This window comes from Panthera pardus, unplaced genomic scaffold (genome assembly GCF_024362965.1).
Source record: "Panthera pardus isolate Hobbes unplaced genomic scaffold, ASM2436296v1 HiC_scaffold_8, whole genome shotgun sequence".
Lineage (NCBI taxonomy): Eukaryota > Metazoa > Chordata > Mammalia > Carnivora > Felidae > Panthera > Panthera pardus.
The window spans coordinates 1,843,031-1,860,696 of NW_026527013.1; the positions used below are offsets into that span (position 1 = coordinate 1,843,031).

Consider the following 17,666-nt stretch of genomic DNA (forward strand, 5'->3'; position numbering starts at 1 on the left):
AAATCAACATATCGGTATTAGTAAGAAATAGTATCATTAAAACAATTTTACCAAGCAAAAAACGGATTATACGTTTCCATGATTTGTTAATCAATAGGCAAATCTGTATGTCTCTGGCACCGCGCCAAATGGAAGGCTGGCGATTTGCCCCTCATTTCAGGCCTGGCGGAGCTCTCCGCGCGCCTGCCCGACGGCGCGGGCGCGCGTTTGCGGCCGGCGGCTGTGCGCAGCTGCAGGAAGCTTCTCAGTTCTGCGGAGACACCTCCCGCCCGCAGATGGCGCTGTGACTCGACTCGTTGCCCCAGAGGGACGGGAGACCCCCCCCCCCCCAGCTCCACCCCCGAGCCTCCTGGGACTTGTAGTTCGCGGCTTCGTGGTGCGCAGGCGCACTGCGGAGACCGTCCTGGTTGCGCTCGTCGGGGAGGCGGCGGCAGCGGCGGCGCGGCGTGAGTTAACGGGGCGCAGGGAGGGGGCGGGGGCGCGGGCTCCGGGGGGCGGAGGGAGGCGGCGTCCGGGACTGGCCGCGGCGGGCCGGGGCGGGAGCCGGTGGCGCCCGAGCGGTGCGCCCCGGTTGGCACCTGCGCCCACCCCGGGGTCACCGCGCCTGAAGACGGGTGTTCGGGGCCCTGGGCGGGGGTCCGGCGGGAGGGGCGGCCGAGGCGTTCCCGTGGGCGTTTGCCCTGTCTGTCACTCGAGGCGACGGAGGCCGCCCAGCGCCCAGAATGGCACATCTGACCCTTGCCCGGCGGGGGGGCCCCCAGCGTGAGACCCAGGGGGCGCGCTCTGCTGTGAGGGAGGGGCCGCACTTGAAAGGGAAATGGAATAAACCCTATTTGCTCTTAAAGGCCGAGAGGGGTCGAACGCTCAGACTTGGGAATGTGAATTCACTAGGGCTCCTTGGCTGACCCGGGGTCTCCCCCAGACTATTCTGCCTGCCCCATCCCCCGGGAGACACTTGGCAGTGCTTGGGGTCGTTGGTGGTTGTCATGACGGGGCGGGGGGGGGGGGGGCGGCGGCGGTGTTTGGGGGCATGCCCCCGGCATCGAGTGGGTGGGGGCCCGGGATGCTGCTCAGCCCCCTGCAGTGCCCAGGACGGCCCCACCCCAGAGAATGATCCGGCCCCAGTGTCCACAGGGTTGAGGCAGAGACACCCTATGTTATTATCTGGAAAACCAGTTGAGTCCGACCCCTGCTCACTAGAAACCAGAATAAATCCCCAAAGGGTCAGACAGTAGGAACCAGAGTGACACCCACCCCCCCCCGCCCCGTGTGTGTATTTAATTGTGTGCAGCCTCCTGGGACCTCCTTAGAGCGGATAATGGTGGCACACAAAGTGTCTTGGGGGTGGGTAGACTCCCCTAAACCAGGGAGATCTCACTGGGGAGTGCCTCCGTCCCTAAGGGACCGTGGTGGTATCTAGGAACATCTGTGGTTGTCACCCTGCTGAGCCCTGGGGTGGAGTAGGTGAGGCCAGGGACGCTGCTCAACTCCTCCCAGTGCCCAGAAGAGCACCCCCCGCCCCGCCCCGCGAGAACGACCCGAACCGCCGTTCACAATGCTGAGGGGGAGATCCCGACTTAACACTTTATCCTGAGAGGAGTTCCTCATTGGCCTCATCAGGCCCTTCCTGGGGAGAAATGATGAGTTTCTGTGGTTTGAACATTGAAAGGGAAGGTCCCAAGCCATGTGGCACAGGTCTGGGTGAAGGAGGGGGCTGAAGGGACCACTGGCATCTGCCACAAGGTAGGAGGGTCTTCGAACCATCAGACGATGGGAGAGAATTGTTCTGCAGGAACTAGGAAGGGGCTGGGGGACCTGGACCCATTGCCCTGAGCTGTGGCTTCAAGTCCCAAAGAGCCGGGGGGCCTGGGGGGCTCAGTGGGTTAAGCCTCTGACCTCCGCTGAGGTCATGATCTCACAGTTCGTGAGTGTGAGCCCCACGTCGGGCTCTGTGCTGACAGCTCGGAGCCTGGAGCCTGTTTCGGATTCTGTCTCCCTCGCTCTCTGCCCCTCCCCCGGCTCATGCTCGGTCTCGTTCTGTCTCTCAGACATTAACAAAAATATTTATAAAGTCCCAAGAGCAGGGGCGCCTGGGTGGTGCAGTCGGTTAAGCGTCCGACTTCAGCCAGGTCACGATCTCGCGGTCCGTGAGTTCGAGCCCCGCGTCAGGCTCTGGGCTGATGGCTCGGAGCCTGGAGCCTGTTTCCGATTCTGTGTCTCCCTCTCTCTCTGCCCCTCCCCCGTTCATGCTCTGTCTCTCTCTGTCCCAAAAATAAATAAAAAAAAAAACGTTGAAAAAAAAATAAAATAAAATAAAGTCCCAAGAGCAAAGACGGAAGTTCACGCGGTGTGGGAGGCAGTGGTAGATGCCTTCGGGCGCTCGCACAGAATCCCCTGCGTGAGGCTCCCTGGCAGCAAGGCTAGGGGGGGTGGGGGGGGGGGGGCGGCAAGGAACGCTGCCCCTCTGTTTGCCTTTGGTGTTTGTGAGCGTCCCGGGGCAGACTGGGTGGCTGAAACGCCAGAAGCTTCCTCTTGCACACTCTGGAGGCCAGAAGTCTGAAATCCAGGGTCAGCAGGCCTCCGGGGGAGGACCCTTCCTGCCTCTTCCAGCTCCCTGTGGTCCTTCTCTACGCTTGGGGTCCCTTGGCTTACAGCTGTGTCACTCCAGCCTCTACGTCCATTGTCACACGGCCTTCTTCCTGTGTGTCTGCGTCTCTTTTAAGGACACCAGCCCGTGGCATCGGGCCCACTCTACTCCTCTATGACTTCATCTCATCTGCGAAGATCCTGCTTGCAAATGGGGTCACCTTCACAGGTACCAGAGGGTCAGGGCTGGAGCGTGTCTTTTAGAGGACCTGATTCAGTGTCATCAGCAGATGTTTCGTCAGGGTGAAGCATGCATGTCCTTGTAAAGACACGTCTGATGCCCTGGGGGCATGGCTGGGCACAGCCTGCTCCCCTTTGTAGCTGAAGCTACAGGGCAGAGCAAGGCAGGGCCGGCTCTCCGTGAGAACTCTGCATCACTCCGGCTCATCTTCTAGATTTTCAGACTTTTGTTCTATTGTATCTGTTTCATTTCATGAGTGGTTTGTAAAAGAAGTTGCCTTTACAGATCACGTCTTCCTTGGTAATTTCTTTTTTTTTAATGTTTATTTATTTTTGAGAGAGAGAGAGAGAGGGAGAGAGAGAGCATGCGTGAGCCAGCGGGGGAGGGGCAGAGAGAGAGAGAGAGAGGGAGATACAGAATCCGAAGCAGGCTCCAGGCTCCAGCACAGAGCCCGACACGGGGCTCGAACCCACGAGCTGTGAGATCATGACCTGAGCCAAAGTCGGACACTTAACCGACTGAGCCACCCAGGCGCCCCTTCCTTGATAATTTAAACAGTTATGGGGCGCCTGGGTGGCTCAGTCGGTTAAGTGTCTTACTTTGGCTCAGGTCATGATCTCAGGGTTTGTGAGTTCAAGCCCCAGGTCAGATTCTGTGCTGACAGCTCGGAGCCTGGAGCCTGCTTTGGATTCTGTGTCTCCCTCTCTCTTTGCCCCTCCCCGGCTCATGCTCTGTCTCTCTCTCTCTTAAAAAAGTAAACATTAAAAAAAAGTTTTTTTTAAACAGTTACATGTCCAAAAAAGAAAAAAAAAAACAAACCAGTTACACATGCTTACTGGAGTTAGCCATAGTATTTTTTTCCCAGGTTTGTTAGGTTTATTTTTGGCTAACAGCTTTATTTAGATATAGTCCACAAACCAATTCATTCATTTCAGGTATGCAGTTCAGTGATTTCTCGTGTATTCACAGAGTTGTGCAGTCATCATGTCTGTCTAGTTCTGGAACATTCCATCACCCCAGAAGAAACCCTGTCTCCATCAGCAGTCACCCTCCTTCCCCTAGTCCCCACGAGCCCCCTGCCTGTCCCTGGATGATCCCGTTCTGGACGTTTCACACACCCCGTGTGGCCTCTCGTGTCTCGTTCCCTCCCTGAGCGTCATGTGTTCAGGTCTGACCGCGGGGCAGCGCGTGTGGGCGCCTGGCTCCTGCTCGCGGCTGAGTGATATTCCACCGCGCGGCTGGACCACATTGTGCTTACTCGTTCATCCGTTGATGGGCACTGGGGTTGCTTCCACTCTTTGGCCACCGCGAGTCGTGCCGCCAGGCACATTCGTGAACAGGTTTTGGTGTGGACGTGTGTGTTCGTTTCTCTCGGGCAGACGGTAGGAGAGGCATCCCTGGGTCCAGTGGACACTGTTTAACCATTTGAGGAACCGCCAGACCGTCTTCCAGGACAGCGACCCACCTCCCAACCCCTTGCTCCAGGGTGGCCATTCCCCCCCCATCCTCACCAACACCTGTTCCTGTCCTGTGGCCTCCAGTTATCCTGCTGGGCGGGAGGGGCCTCCTCACTGTGGGTCTGATTTCCGTGATGACTCATGAGATCGATCATCCTTTCCACGCGGCTTGGTCGTTCGCGTGTCGCCTTTGGACAAGTGCCTGTTCTTTACGGGAGCTCTTTGTTAGGAAGTGAGTCGCCGGCTCTGGAAGAGGCGTGCGCGGAGGCCCTGAGTGCCTCGCCGCCGCTCCTCGTGCGTGCTCTCCGCCGGCTTCTTCCTTCAGCCTCACCCCAAGGAACCTTGTTCCCTGATCCCCCTTTCCTGGTGGGGAGGCGGCTGTTTTCTTAAGCGTTCAGCTTTGACTTAATTCTAGACTCATACAATGTTGCAAAAACGGGGTGGAGTCCCACCCACGCATCACCCAGCTCGCCCCCTTCGCCTGTCTCCTGACAATCGCGTAGGATCAAAGCCAGCACGTGGGTATTGACACCCCCCCCCCCCCCGCCATGAAAAAAATTTTAATGTTTATTTTTTTGAGAGAGAGCGCGTGTGAACAGGGGAGGGGCAGAGAGAGAGAGAGAGAGAGAGAGAGAGAGAGAGAGAGAGATTGAGAGAACCCAAGCAGACCACGCTGTCAGCGCAGAGCTCAAGAGTCGGCTGCTTAACCAACTGAGCCACCCGGGTGCCCCGCCCCCGCCATGAAAATTTCGCAGCAGAGGTGCGTCTGGGTGCTGGGGCTGCACGGCTCCCACAATGGACTAGTCTTCTCCACGTGTCTGTGTCCTAATCCTCTCTTCTTATAAGGACACTGGTTTTACTGGATCCGGGCCCGTTCCTAACGACCTCATTTTGACTTAATACCTCTTTAAAGGCCCTATCTTGAAATACAGTTACCGTCTGAGGTCCTGGGGTTGGGACTGGAAGGTATGAATTTGGAGGGGACACAGATTAACCTGTGACAACAGATATATGTGTACAGACATAACGTTGGAGATATTGCGGGTTCGGTTCTGGATGACCGCAGCGAAACAAGTCAGATGAATTGTTTGGTTTCCCAGTGCATGTAAAAGTTATGTTTTCGCCGTACTTGTGCAATAGCACTGTATCTAAAAGAACCATGTAGGGGCGCCTGGGTGGCTCAGTCGGTTAAGCCTCCGACTTTGGCTCAGGTCATGATCCTGCGGTTCGTGGGTTTGAGCCCCACATCAGGCTCCGTGGTGACAGCTCAGAGCCTGGAGCCTGTTTCCAATTCTGTGTCTCCCTCTTTCTCTGACCCTCTCCCGCTCTCTCTTTCTCTCTCTCAAAAATAAACATTAAAAAAATCTCCACTACTTTTTCAAAAATATAAATAAAAGAACAATGTAAATATCTTAATTTGAAAGTACTTTAACTGCTACAAGATGCTAATCATCATGTGAACTGTCAGCCAGTCATATCACTGGTCACAGATCACCGTAACAACTGTAAGAATAATGAGTGCAGACCCGCCTGGTGGGCTCGGTCAGTTAAGCATCCGACTCTTGGTTTTGGCTCAGGTCATGATCTTGCAGTTTGTGAGATCGAGCCCCACATCGGGCTCTGTGCCGACAGGATGGAGCCTGCTTAGGATTCTGTGTCTCCCTCTCTCTCTCTGCCCCTTTTCCTGCACGTGTGCTCTCTCTCTCTCTCTCTCAAAATAAATAAAGTTAAAAAAAGATAATGAGTTCGTGAGAATCACCAACGCATGACCCAGGAACACGCGGTGAGCAAATGCTGTTGGAAAAATGGTGCCAACAGGGTGACGCAGGGTTGTCACAGACCTTCAGTCTTAACGCGGTGGCGGTGAAGTGCAATGAAATGAGACATGCCCGTATCTGCCTCTGTTCTGCATGCGTGTAAAAGGATACTTTCTACATTCTCCCCTCCCTGTCCCAAGAACCGATTTGTGCTACCTCAGGGTTAACATCGCCGTAGTGGGAACGCTTCGCCTGATGTTGACATCTCACTGTGGGACATTTATCACAGCCAAGACGTGACCCCCGAGTGGTGCCGCCAGGGGCCGAGGGAGGGGGCTGGGCAACATCAAGTCTCAGTTACTGAAGATGAGCACGTGCGAGAGGGCCGCCGGACGATGTCGTACCTATGGTCAGCAACAGCGCCTTCTACGCTTAAAATTTGTTAAGATAAATCTCATGTTAAGTGTTCTTACCACACACCGTTTTTAAAAACATCAACCCACTGGGGCTCTTGAGCGGATCAGTCGGTTAAGCGTCCGACTCTTGATTTCAGCTCAGGTCGTGATCTCGCACTTTGTGAGATCGAGCCCCATGTCAGGCTCTGTACTGACAGCGTGGAGTTTGCTTGGGATTCTCTCTCTCCCTCTCTCTCTGCCCCTCCCCTGCTCTCTCGCTCTCACTCTCTCTCTCTCAAAATAAATAAACTTAAAAAAAGCCACATCAACCCACCAAGACATCAACCTTGGTTCAGAATATTAATCAGACTGCAAACTTCATTTAGATTTCACCAGGTTTTCCACTAGCCCAGGAGCTTCATTCTGGCCCAGGACCGCATCCAGGGTCCCACATGACATCTCGCCATCTCGCCATCTCGCCTTGTTTTCTGGGGCTCCTCCAGTGTGACCTTTCCTCAAACTTTCCTGGTTTTGCGTGGCCTCGACGCTTTTGAAGAGCAGTGGCCAGGTGCTTTGTAGAAGGTCCCTTGGACTGAGTTCATCTGATGTTTTCTCATGATTACACTGAGGTTACCTTACACTGAAGGTAGCCCAGAGGTGTCCTGTCACATCAGGGGACATCACAGCAGGCGTCCTGTCCACATCGCAGTGACACTGATCTTCATCACTTGGCTAGGGCGGGGTCCGCCAGGTTTCTCCAGGAATAAAGTTCCCCTTCTTCCCTCTATCCGCACTATTTGCTGGAAGCAAGTCACTGAGCGAACCCACGTGGATGGCGCGGGGGAGGGGAGGCTCCGCGTCCTGGAGGGAGGACCAGGGAAGAATTTACAGATGCGTTAACACCATGGCGGTAATTAACAAGTATTTTGGAGGTGTGACTTTTCAGCTACCCGATGTCCCGCCTCTCCTTGGAGTGTCCCCAGTAATGACGTGTGCATCCGTGGGCCTTGTCTGCGGGGATGATCACCAGGGTGTTCCCATGAAAATCCCATGGTGATTTTCTATTAACGGGGCTGGGTGGTGGTTTTTGAAGTTTTCGTCCAGGAATCCAGACCACGCCCATCATAAGTATCCGGTAACTGGCCTCTATTCATTCCTCATGAGTCTGCATGAGAATTTGCGTTTACAAGAGACTTCACGCCTACGACATCACCCAGAGCAGGCCGGTGACTCACGTGTAGTGAGTGGGGACAGAGCAGGACTGCTCCAGGATGCCACAGCCAGACAGTCCTTCGAGCACGAGAAACAGTTCAGGACCTGTTGCAGTGGGGAAAGACCTCTGGTGCACCTGGGCCCCATCCCCGATGCGGTGTGGACAAGCGGGGGTTTATAGCAAGGGAGTAGGTGGGGGTCAGCAGACGGGCACTTGCCGTGAGGACGCATCACGGGGGATTCTGGCTGAACAGACCTGATAGGATTGCCGCTGCAGGCATTCTGGGTGATCCCCAACCCCCCCACCCCCCCGCCACCTGGGTGGGGCAGGAGGAAATTGGCCGGATATCCAGGGTGATCAGACACGGGGCGGGGGCTTCGAGCTGAAGTGACTTAGCAGGGCTCTGGCTAAAACAGAGCATCTGAGCTGAACTCAGAAGCCCAGAGGTCAAGGCCTAGTTGGACGGAGGGCTCAGAGAGGCGAGAGGGTCCTTGGTGCCACCAGGCAGCACCAGAATCAGCCTGGAAGGGAAGGGAGCCTCCCGGGAGTGTGCAGGGCTCACAGTCCGGCCTGTGCCTTCCGGGGGACAGGCGCATCTGGATCCTTCCTGCTGCAGAGCTGGGGTGGTCCGGTAGGAGAGTCCAGGGCAAAGGAGGGGGCCCGGGAGAGGGGCCCCAGGGAGCCGGCTGGGCTGTGGGAAGGCAGAGATGAGTCTGGGAGGCGCCAAGGGTGGGGGCCTGTGGGCTTCGAGGCTGGGAGGTCCTACTGGGTTGAATGGGGTTCCCCACAAAATTCGTGTCCACCCGGAACCTTGGAATGTGAGCTTATCTGGAAACGGGGTCTTTGCAGATGTAATTAGTTAAGATGAGGTCGTATGGGAATGGGTGAGTCTAATCCAACGACTGGCGTCCTTGTAAGAAGAGAGACACAGAGTCAGAAGACAGTCACGTGACCACCGAGGCAGAAGCTGGAGGGATGTGACCACAAGCCCAGGGGAAGCTGGAGTCCCAGAACCTGGAAGAGGCAGGAAGGACCCTGTTCTGGGGCTTTGGCCCTGAGACCTTGATCCAACTTCTGGCCTCCTGAACGTGAGAGAATAAATCTCTGCTGTCTTAAGCCCCCAGCGTGTGGTCGTTTATTTCAGTGGCCCCAGGACACTTGCACAGACTCCTCCGTGATAGAATCGGTATACTTTGTAAGCTTCCAAGACCTTCAGTATTTTGGTCCATGCATGGGTTAAGGGGCCATTCAGGCCTGTGGCCTCTGTCCTGGCTTCTGTTGACCACACTGTGTGTGTGTGTGGGGGGCGGGGGGGGGGACCTGGATTGTGCCAGAGGTGTCCAGGTCCAGGATTTGGGGATCAGGGACAGGCCTGGGCCTGGGCTTCACGGTCCCTTCTCCTCCCGCAGCTCTGCCTGCCCCGGATCCTGCTTTTCCCAAGAGAAGAGGATGGCTGCTGGGTACGTGTCCCCCGGGCCCCAGGTGAGTGGGACCTTCCTCTTCCCCTGAAAGTGTCCAGTGTGCCCAGAGGACGCACTCCTACAGGAAGTGCATTCCCAGATAGGGAAGGGAGCCCCATTGCTGTGTGGGAGCTCAGGGAGCCTTCCCTGTGAGCATCTGGGTCCGAGAACCTCTGCTTCTTGTAAGCAGAAGCACAGGCTGGTGTCCAGTGCGTGTTTCCCTGCAAGACAGCTGAGCTTCTGTCCCCGGCAGGGAGCACTTCCCCCACCGCGGCGGGGGGCCGCCTGGGAAGCACCGTCTCGTTACTTCAGTTGTGGTAAAAGATTCACCATCGTAACCTTCTCTAAGCACACAGCTCAGCGGCACCAAGCGCACTCGCGGTGTCGTGCAGCCGCCCCCATCACCCGTCCCCAGAACTTTGCATCTCCCCAGACTGAGACCCTGTCCCCATGAAGCACCAACGCCCCACCCCCCGCCCCACCCCTGGCTCCCACCATCCGCTCTCTTGTCTCTGTGGACGGGACTCCTCTGGGGAGCCCCTGTGAGTGGGGTCACGCGGGACGTGTCCGTCAGTGTCTGGCCTCTGTCACTGCGCACAGTGGCCTCCGGGTCCGTCCACGTGGTGGCAGCTGGCAGGACATCCTTCCTTCCCGAGGCTGGGCCAGTCTTTGTAAGCCTGGAAGAGCTGTGTTTAATGTGAAGCTGCCTTACAGGCCATGAGCATCAGGACAGCAGAGGTCACCATCCACTGGGACAACACATCTGTGGGGACTGGTAGATGGGGTCCCTGTCCCTTAGCTCTCGGCTTCGGACGACAGCCACGAGTCTGAGAAAGTGATCAGTGTCTGCACCAGAAATATAGGGCCGACTGACAGCTCAGGTTCAGGTGGTCCCTGGGAGAACAGGCCCTTTCCTGTGGACATTTGCAGGCGATCCAAAGGGTCCAGTCAGTGTCCTGGATGTTGTCCTTGTTGGAGCCCCCTGGAGAGGGGTACTTGATCTGCTCTGGCCCCTGCATGGAAGTCCTGGTCATCACAGGCACACCCACTTTCAGCCCAGCCTGGTGCTCGCTGAGGCTGGCACAGCCCCCGGGGACACTGTCAGGTTTCAGCTTGGAGCCCACGCCGCCCCCGGGACCTGTGGGGTCAGGGTTCCAAACAAAGCTGTGGCTTGTCCCTCGGCAGCAGGAGAGCTGAGATGCCACGAGGCCAGGCAGGGTCCCTTCTTATCTGTCTTCGTGTTAAGTAAACAGAGCCACCCAGACCTAGGCGGTCAGGCCTGAGGGTCATCGCCTGTCCAGGCCACGCAGGATTTCACGGGAGCCCCTTAGCAGCTCAGGCCTGCATCTTTATTTATTTATTTATTTAAAATGTTTTTTTTTAATGTTTGCTTATTTTTGAGAGAGAGAAATACAGAGCGTGAGCAGGGGAGGAGCAGAGAGAGAGGGAGACACAGAATCCAAAGCAGGCTCCAGGCTCCGAGCTGTCAGCACAGAGCCCAGTGCTGGGCTCGAACCCACGAACTATGAGATCATGACCTGAGCTGAAGTTGGACGCTCAACCGACTGAGCCACCCAGGCGCCTCAGGACTGTGCTTTTTAAAAACGAAACAAAAAAACCACCTTAACTTCAGCCAGAATGGCCAAAACCAGCCAGCGGGTCCAGCAGGCCTGCTCGCCTGGGGTGGGAGCCATCGCTTTCCAAGTCCATAGGTAACTTTTCCCCTCACGACAGACAGCAGCCCAGCTGCTGGTTCCAGCCAGGACGGCTGCAGTAGCCAGCCAGGCGCCACACATTCGCCATCCCCCCTCCACGTGCCCTTCCTTTGCCCATCGGCGCCCTTGCCACATTTCCCCGCTCGTGCGGATCGGCAGGTGTGGCTTCTGGGTTCTCTGACCGCATCGCTAGCGGACGCCCCGACCGGCGTGAACTACTCAGCCTCACTGCACCCCGTGGAGCGGAAAGCGTGTCTTCCATTTTCCTTCCATTGAGCAGATGAGGAGGCCACGTCCTGGAAAGCCAGTAATACACGTCCGATCCCACAAGCTACCTCTTTCTAGAATAAGCGGGGGGAGATTCTCAAGTGGGAATGTCGCGCTCACAGATCCAAAAGTTGGACTCACCAGTTCAGTAGGAAACGGGCCATGTGTTCCCGCGAGATCTGAGTGCTAGCAGAATCTGACCTCCGGGCTTCACTCCCTGCTCCCTGTGGATCTCCTGTTGGCCACGGCCTTCGGCCCTCTTGTAAAAAGGTGGGGGGGGGGGGGCCTTTCTTGAGCAGAATCGATGTGATATTTTAGGAGTTAGTGACCTTTGAGGATGTGGCCGTGGCCTTCTCCCGGGAGGAGTGGGCCTTGCTGGACCCTGCTCAGAAGAGGCTGTACAGAGAGGTGATGCTGGAGACCTACAGGAACCTGGCCGCACTGGGTAAGACCAGCGCCGTGCACGCACCTGCCCATCGGTTCACACGCACGTAGCCTCCGCGGTGTGTCCAGAGCCATGTTAGGAAGTGGGGGTTGTTGATGAATAAGGCAGCTGTGTGGCCCCTGCCCTTGTGGGGTGCGTGGTCCACTGGTTTCTTCAACACCGCAAGTGACCCGATTTCTCCCAGAGCTGCTGCCGAGCCGCACATCTCACCTGAGGCTTAGATAATGTCCCCGAGTCCCCTCGGGTACAGAGTCGTCATGAAACATGTTTTTGTATGTGTGGCAAAACATGTATAACATAAAATCTACCTTTTAAACCATTTTTGGGTATACAATTCAGTGGCAGTAATTACATTCAAAATGTGCAGTCACCCCCACCATCTGTTTCTAGAACTTTGCATCTCCCCAGACTGAGACCCTGCCCCCCACAAAGCACTGACTCCCCGCCCTCTGCCCCGCCCCTGGCTCCCACCGTCTACTCTCTGTCTGTGGACGGGACTCCTCTAGGGACCCCCTAGTGGGGTCACGCGGGACGTGTCCTTCTGTGTCTGGCTTCTGTCACTGCGCACAGTGGCCTCTGGGTCTGTCCACGTGGTGGCAGGTGGCAGGACGTCCTTCCTGTTTATTTTTTATTTATTTATTTAATTTTAAAAGAATGTTTATTTGAGGGGGGAAGGGCAGAGAGAGAGAGAGAGAGAGGGGAACAGAGGATCTGAAGTGAGCTCTGTGCTGACAGCAGACAGCAGTTTGTTTAAATGTTTATTTTTGAGACAATGCGAGAGACAGAGCATGAGCGGCGGAGGGGCGGACAGAGGGAGACCCAGAATCTGAAACAGGCTCCAGGCTCCGAGCTGTCAGCACAGAGCCCAACGTGGGGCTCGAACCCACGAACTGTGAGATCATGACCTGAGCTGAAGTTGGACGCCTAACCGACTGAGCCTCCCAGGCGCCCCTGCCCTTGGTTTTTATTTTTTTTATTTTTTTATTTTATTTTTTTTAGGTATGGTAACAGGATACTAATGAGGTTAACATTTTAATGTTTATTTAGTTCTCAGACAGAGACAGAGCGCGAACAGGGGAGGGGCAGAGAGAGAGGGAGACACAGAATCGGAAGCACGCTCCAGGCTCTGAGCTGTCAGCACGGAGCCCGACGTGGGGCTCGACCCCACGAACCGGGAGATCATGACCTGAGCCGAAGTCGGACGCTTAACCGACTGAGCCCCCCAGGCGCCCCTGCCCTTGGTTTTTAAAGCCGAGTAATATTTCAGTGTGTGGATGGACCCCATTTTATTTATCTGCACATCCACGGGTGGACACTTTGTAGCTGTTGAGAATCATGCTCCCGTGAACACAGATGTGCAAATAGCACTTTGAGTTCCTGCTTTCACCTTTCTCGGGTGCACGCCTAGGGGCGGACTTGCTGGGCCACATGGAGACTCTGTGCTTCCCTTTGTGAGAAACTGCCAGACTGTGTTTCACCATCGTACCAGCCACACACAAGGATTCCGATTGGCCCACATCCTCTCTAATCCTTATTTTCTGTTTTTGCTTAAAAAAAAAAAAAAAAATTACAGGGCGCCTGGGTGGCTCGGTCGGTGGAGCGGCCGACTTCAGCTCACGTCGTGATCTCGCGGTTCATGAGTTCGAGCCCCACGTCAGCCTTTGTGCTGATAGTGCAGAGCCTGCTTGGGATTCTCTGTCTCCCTTTCTCTCTGCCTTTCCCCTCCTCACACGTGTGTGTGTGTGTGTGTGTGTGTGTGTGTGTGTGTGTGTGTGTTTGTGTATGTCAAAAATAAATGAACATTAAAAAAATAATAGCTATCCTAGTAAGTGTGAAATGGTGTTTCACTGTGGTTTTGATTTGCGTTTCCCTGATGCCTAATGATGTTGAGCATCTTTCGTGTGCTTGTTGGCCATTTGTAGATCTCCTTGGGGAAATGTGAGAGCCACAAGGTTTCTTTAATTAGTATTTTTTACCGTTTGCTTAGTTTTGAGAGAGAGAGAGAGAGAGACAGAGCATGAGCAGGGGAGGGGCAGGGAGAGAGGGTGACACAGAATCCCATGCAGGCTCCAGGCTCTGAGCGGTCAGCACAGAGCCCGACGCGGGGCTCGATCCCACGAACCGGGAGATCATGACCTGAGCCGAGATCAAGAGTCGGGTGTTTAACTGACTGAGCCCCCCAGGTGCCCCGAGGTCTGCAAGTTTTTAATTAGGAAAATAAAATCTTCAGCTTGGCCAACACGCCATGTCTCCAGTGTGCTCTTGTCTCTTCCAGAAACCTTGAAGACCCGAAGTGCTGGTGCAGGCATTGAGTTTGGTGTGCTGTCCGCAGCCCAAGCCTCTCAGGCCGCCGGTCCTTCCCCGTGGGTGGGGGGTTCGCTCTTTCTACCAGTGGTGCCTTTCCAGCTGGAGCAAGGAGCAGCTGTGTGGATGGGGGGGGAAGGAACTCCCCAGACCTCCTGTTCAGGTGAGAGCCAGGCGGATAGAGCCACTGAACGGGGGCGGCGTCTTGGGGACTGCAGGTCACGGGTCTCTCCACAGACGCCCTCTTGCATAAGGAGAAGGTTGAGGTCTTTGGTTGCAGTGTCTCAGATACCTTCATTCATTCTCCAGCAGGCTTGTCCTGTGCGCTGGCTTCTACAAGCCTTTGGGTGCAGAGGAAATATATCTCATTTCTTTCTTTTCTTTTTTCTTTTTTTTTATTTTTTTAATGTTTATTTGAGGGAGGGAGAGAGAGAGAGAGAGTGCGAGCATGAGTGGGGGAGGGGCAGGGAGAGAGGGAGACACAGAATCCGAAACAGGCTCCAGGCTCCAAGCTGTCAGCACAGAGCCCGACGCGGGGCTCAAATCCACGAACTGTGAGATCGTGACCTGAGCCGAAGTCGGACGCTCAACCGACTGAGCCCCCCAAGCACCCCTCATTGCCTCCTGGAAGCTATTCTACCTGTGTTTCTTGTTTCATATGTTCCCTCTCTGCCTTCTTGATAATTCTTTCTCTTTGCCATTCTCATCCCCCCTCCTTTGTAGGGCCATCCCTTCCACATTTACATTCCCCCCCGTTTTCCATCATCGGCAAACTTCTTACACTGCATCCTGGCCTCGGGAGCTTTTCCTGTTTTCTCCCTGTGTTGAGTGCTGACACTTGAACGCGGAATCACATGTACCTCATGCATGTTGGAAGTACTTTTGTGCCGCCATTATTAAGTTAAAAGTTTCTTCTCTTCCCCCCTTTCCTCAATTTATTTCAGATTTGGCTGCTATACTGAAAAGCCAAGAGTCATCTTGTAAGAAGGTGGTTTGGGGGGAAGAACCACCCAGTGGTATAGTAAAGCTTCCCAAAGGAGACTGGGGCTGTGGTCAACTTGAGGAGAATCGCGAAGTCCTGCACAGGCTTTGGAGGCAGCTGGCGTACCCCCAGGCGGAGGTGTTTGCTCCAAGGGAGACCACTGCCTGGCATGAGTTTGGGGAGGCCTGTAGTATGAGCTCAGACCTTGCTTTGTCTCAAGGAGGTTCTGTAGAAGAACATTCCCACGACTGTGGTCTAGATATTGAGAGTTTGGTAGCTAATCCATTCTTAAACCATCATCAGATGGCATATACAGATCAGAGACCCTGTGAAGGGAGCGAATGTGGAAAAGACGTCGGCCACAATAGTGCCTTCAGTCAACACAACAGAGCCGCCGAAAGCGGGGAATCATTTCCTCACGGTATGGCTCTCACAACACACAACACAGTGAATACAGCGGGGAAACCCTTTGAGTGTCACCACTGCGGGAAAGTGTTTAACCGGAGGCATTCCCTGAGCGAACATCAGAGAATCCATACAGGAGAGAGACCATATGAATGTCAGGAATGTGGGCGAGCCTTTACGCACAGCTCAACCCTCACACGACACTTGAGAACTCATACTGGAGAGAAACCCTATGCGTGCGGCGAGTGTGGGAAAGCCTTCAACAGGATTTCGTCTCTCACCCAACACCAGAGGATTCACACAGGGGAAAAGCCCTACAAATGCAAAGACTGCGGAAAGTCCTTCTGCCAGAGTTCTTACCTGGTCTTGCACAAGAGAACGCATACGGGCGAGAAGCCCTATGAATGTAACGAGTGTGGAAAGGCCTTCAGTGATCGTTCCTCGCTTAACCAACACGAGCGGACTCACACCGGTGAGAACCCCTATGAATGTAATCAGTGTGGAAGAGCCTTCAGTCAGAGGTCTTCCCTCGTTAGGCACGAGAGGACTCACACCGGAGAGAAACCGTACGGCTGTAGCGAATGTGGGAAAGCGTTCAGCCAGAGCTCGTCCCTTATCACACATCAGAAAACTCACACCAGTCAGAAAACCTATAAAATAATTGATTGTGGGAAAGCTTTCTATCAGAGCAGCAACCTCATTGGGTTTTAGAGACCACTTGCTGCCTGTAAGGTACCTTTTAGCTCTCTGCTACAGAAGTATGGTTAGATTTTGCCCTTCTGATGGGACTGTTTGAAAAGAAGTAGGCTTCTGCACGTTCTTTTTAAAAAATTTTTTTTAACGTTTATTTATTTTTGAGACAGAGACAGAGCGTGAACAGGGGAGGGGAAGAGAGAGAGGGAGACACAGAATCTGAAACAGGCTCCAGGCTCTGAGCGGTCAGCACAGAGCCCGACGTGGGGCTCGAACTCACGGACCGCGAGATCGTGACCTGAGCCGAAGTCGGACGCTTAACCGACTGAGCCACCCAGGTGTCCCATGCACGTTCTTGAAGAAAAGCTCCGAGGTCTAGATCTGAGAAGGGACCTTTTAGTGGGGGAAATTGCCATTGAGCTATGCCGAGTGGGGCGTGTCCTTTTGGAAAAGATTGATAAATGTGAACAGCAATGTGGAAAGGGATTTTGCTGAGAATCGTCTAACTAATTTAGTTGTTGAAACAGAATACCTTTTGTTTCAAAATTCAGTATTAAAAAAATGTTTATTATGGGAAGAGATGCTAGCAAGAGAGGGGCAGAGAAAGACGGGGAGAGAGAGAGTGAGAGAGAGAGAGGGAGAGAATGAGAATCCCAAGCAGGCTCCGTGCTGTCAGTGCAGAGCCTGACATGGGACTCGATTCCACAAACCCTGAGATCATGACCTGAGCTGAAATCAAGAGTCAGATATTCAACCAACAAAGCCACCCAGGTGCCCCATCAAAATTCAGTATTTTTTAATGTTTATTTTTGAAAGAGAGAGAGAGAGAGAGAGACAGAGCATGAGTGGGGGGAGGGGCAGAGAGAGAGGGAGACACAGAATCAGAAACAGGTTCCAGGCTCCAGGCTCTGAGCTGTCAGCACAGAGCCCGACGCAGGGCTCGAGCCCACCAACCACGAGATCACGAGCTGAGCCGAAGTTGGACGCTTAACCAACTGAGCCACCCAGGTGCCCCTTTCACATCTATTTATTTTTGAGAGAGAGAGACAAAGTGGGATCAGGGGAGGGGCAGAGAGAGAGAGAGACACAGAATCGGAAGCAGGCTCCAGGCTCCGAGCTGTCAGCACAGAGCCCGACGTGGGGCTCGAACTCACGAACCACAAGATCACGACCTGAGCCGAAGTTGGACGCTTAACCGACTGAGCCACCCAGGTGCCCCCCTATTCAGTACTTTTGTTTCAATAGTCTGTTTCAGTATTTTACTTAGTCATCCTGCCCCTGTCGGTCCCTTAGCTAGGTGCTAACTTGTTTCGTGCCCGGCTGTGTCAACACAGAACGTGTGCTAACACAGAAAGAGCTTTGGGCGCACAGTGAAAAATAAAGCGTGCAAAATGGTACGTGTGACTCCGTCCGGTGTATTCTGAACATGTACATAAACGGACAAAGGCTGGGCAGAGATGTGGAGGAAGTGGACAGAGTTTGTTTGTCAGAGTTACCTGATGATGTGTGGTTTCCTGCCTTTTGTCATTTTGTCTGGCGTTGCTATAATCGTTTTGACGGTAGGTAGAAATCAAACGACCCCAAGGGATACCGGGTTTCTTTGATCAGGATTGCCGATGCCATGGTGGGGAGGGTGCAGTGCAGTCGGTCTCGGGACGGGGGGCAGGGGAGCAGCCTTTGACAGCTTGGGAGAGATCCCACCTGCGAGGCGGACTCGCCTGAGTGGAGACCGAGAGCTCTGATGTG

The 17,666-nt window shown here is 54.5% G+C and overlaps 1 protein-coding gene and 1 long non-coding RNA gene across 6 annotated transcripts; one reads left to right on the top strand and one right to left on the bottom strand.

Moving 5' to 3' along the window:
* The first annotated feature begins 398 nt into the window (after positions 1-398).
* On the top strand, positions 399-16,619 carry ZNF554 (zinc finger protein 554). Of its 5 annotated transcripts, none has more exons than XM_053897044.1 (5): positions 399-446; positions 9,059-9,109; positions 11,410-11,536; positions 13,812-14,003; positions 14,785-16,619. In XM_053897044.1, the coding sequence occupies exons 3-5, from the start codon at positions 11,503-11,505 to the stop codon at positions 15,936-15,938; spliced, it is 1,380 nt and encodes a 459-aa protein (XP_053753019.1). In that variant the 5' UTR covers positions 399-446; positions 9,059-9,109; positions 11,410-11,502; the 3' UTR covers positions 15,939-16,619. The 5 variants fall into 5 exon arrangements, with proteins under 5 accessions (XP_053753019.1, XP_019294813.1, XP_019294815.1 ...); XM_019439268.2 differs by lacking the exon at positions 399-446 and adding an exon at positions 2,333-2,815; XM_019439270.2 differs by lacking the exon at positions 399-446 and adding an exon at positions 2,334-2,815 and having other exon boundaries at positions 9,059-9,131.
* Positions 16,620-16,735: 116 nt separating this feature from the next.
* On the bottom strand, positions 16,736-17,326 carry LOC128775505 (uncharacterized). Its single transcript, XR_008420210.1, has 2 exons — positions 17,093-17,326; positions 16,736-16,888 (listed from the first exon to the last, which is right to left on the bottom strand). It is a non-coding gene; the product is annotated as an uncharacterized LOC128775505 (long non-coding RNA).
* Positions 17,327-17,666: the final 340 nt, after the last annotated feature.

Excerpts from the sequence above, each read along its gene's own strand:
- ZNF554 (XM_019439268.2), top strand. The coding sequence starts at position 2,762 with ATGACTTCATCTCATCTGCGAAGATCCTGCTTGCAAATGGGGTCACCT. Across the intron at positions 11,537-13,811 it reads CAGGAACCTGGCCGCACTGG|AAACCTTGAAGACCCGAAGT; the intron begins GTAAGACCAGCG and ends TGTCTCTTCCAG. Across the intron at positions 14,004-14,784 it reads TCCCCAGACCTCCTGTTCAG|ATTTGGCTGCTATACTGAAA; the intron begins GTGAGAGCCAGG and ends AATTTATTTCAG.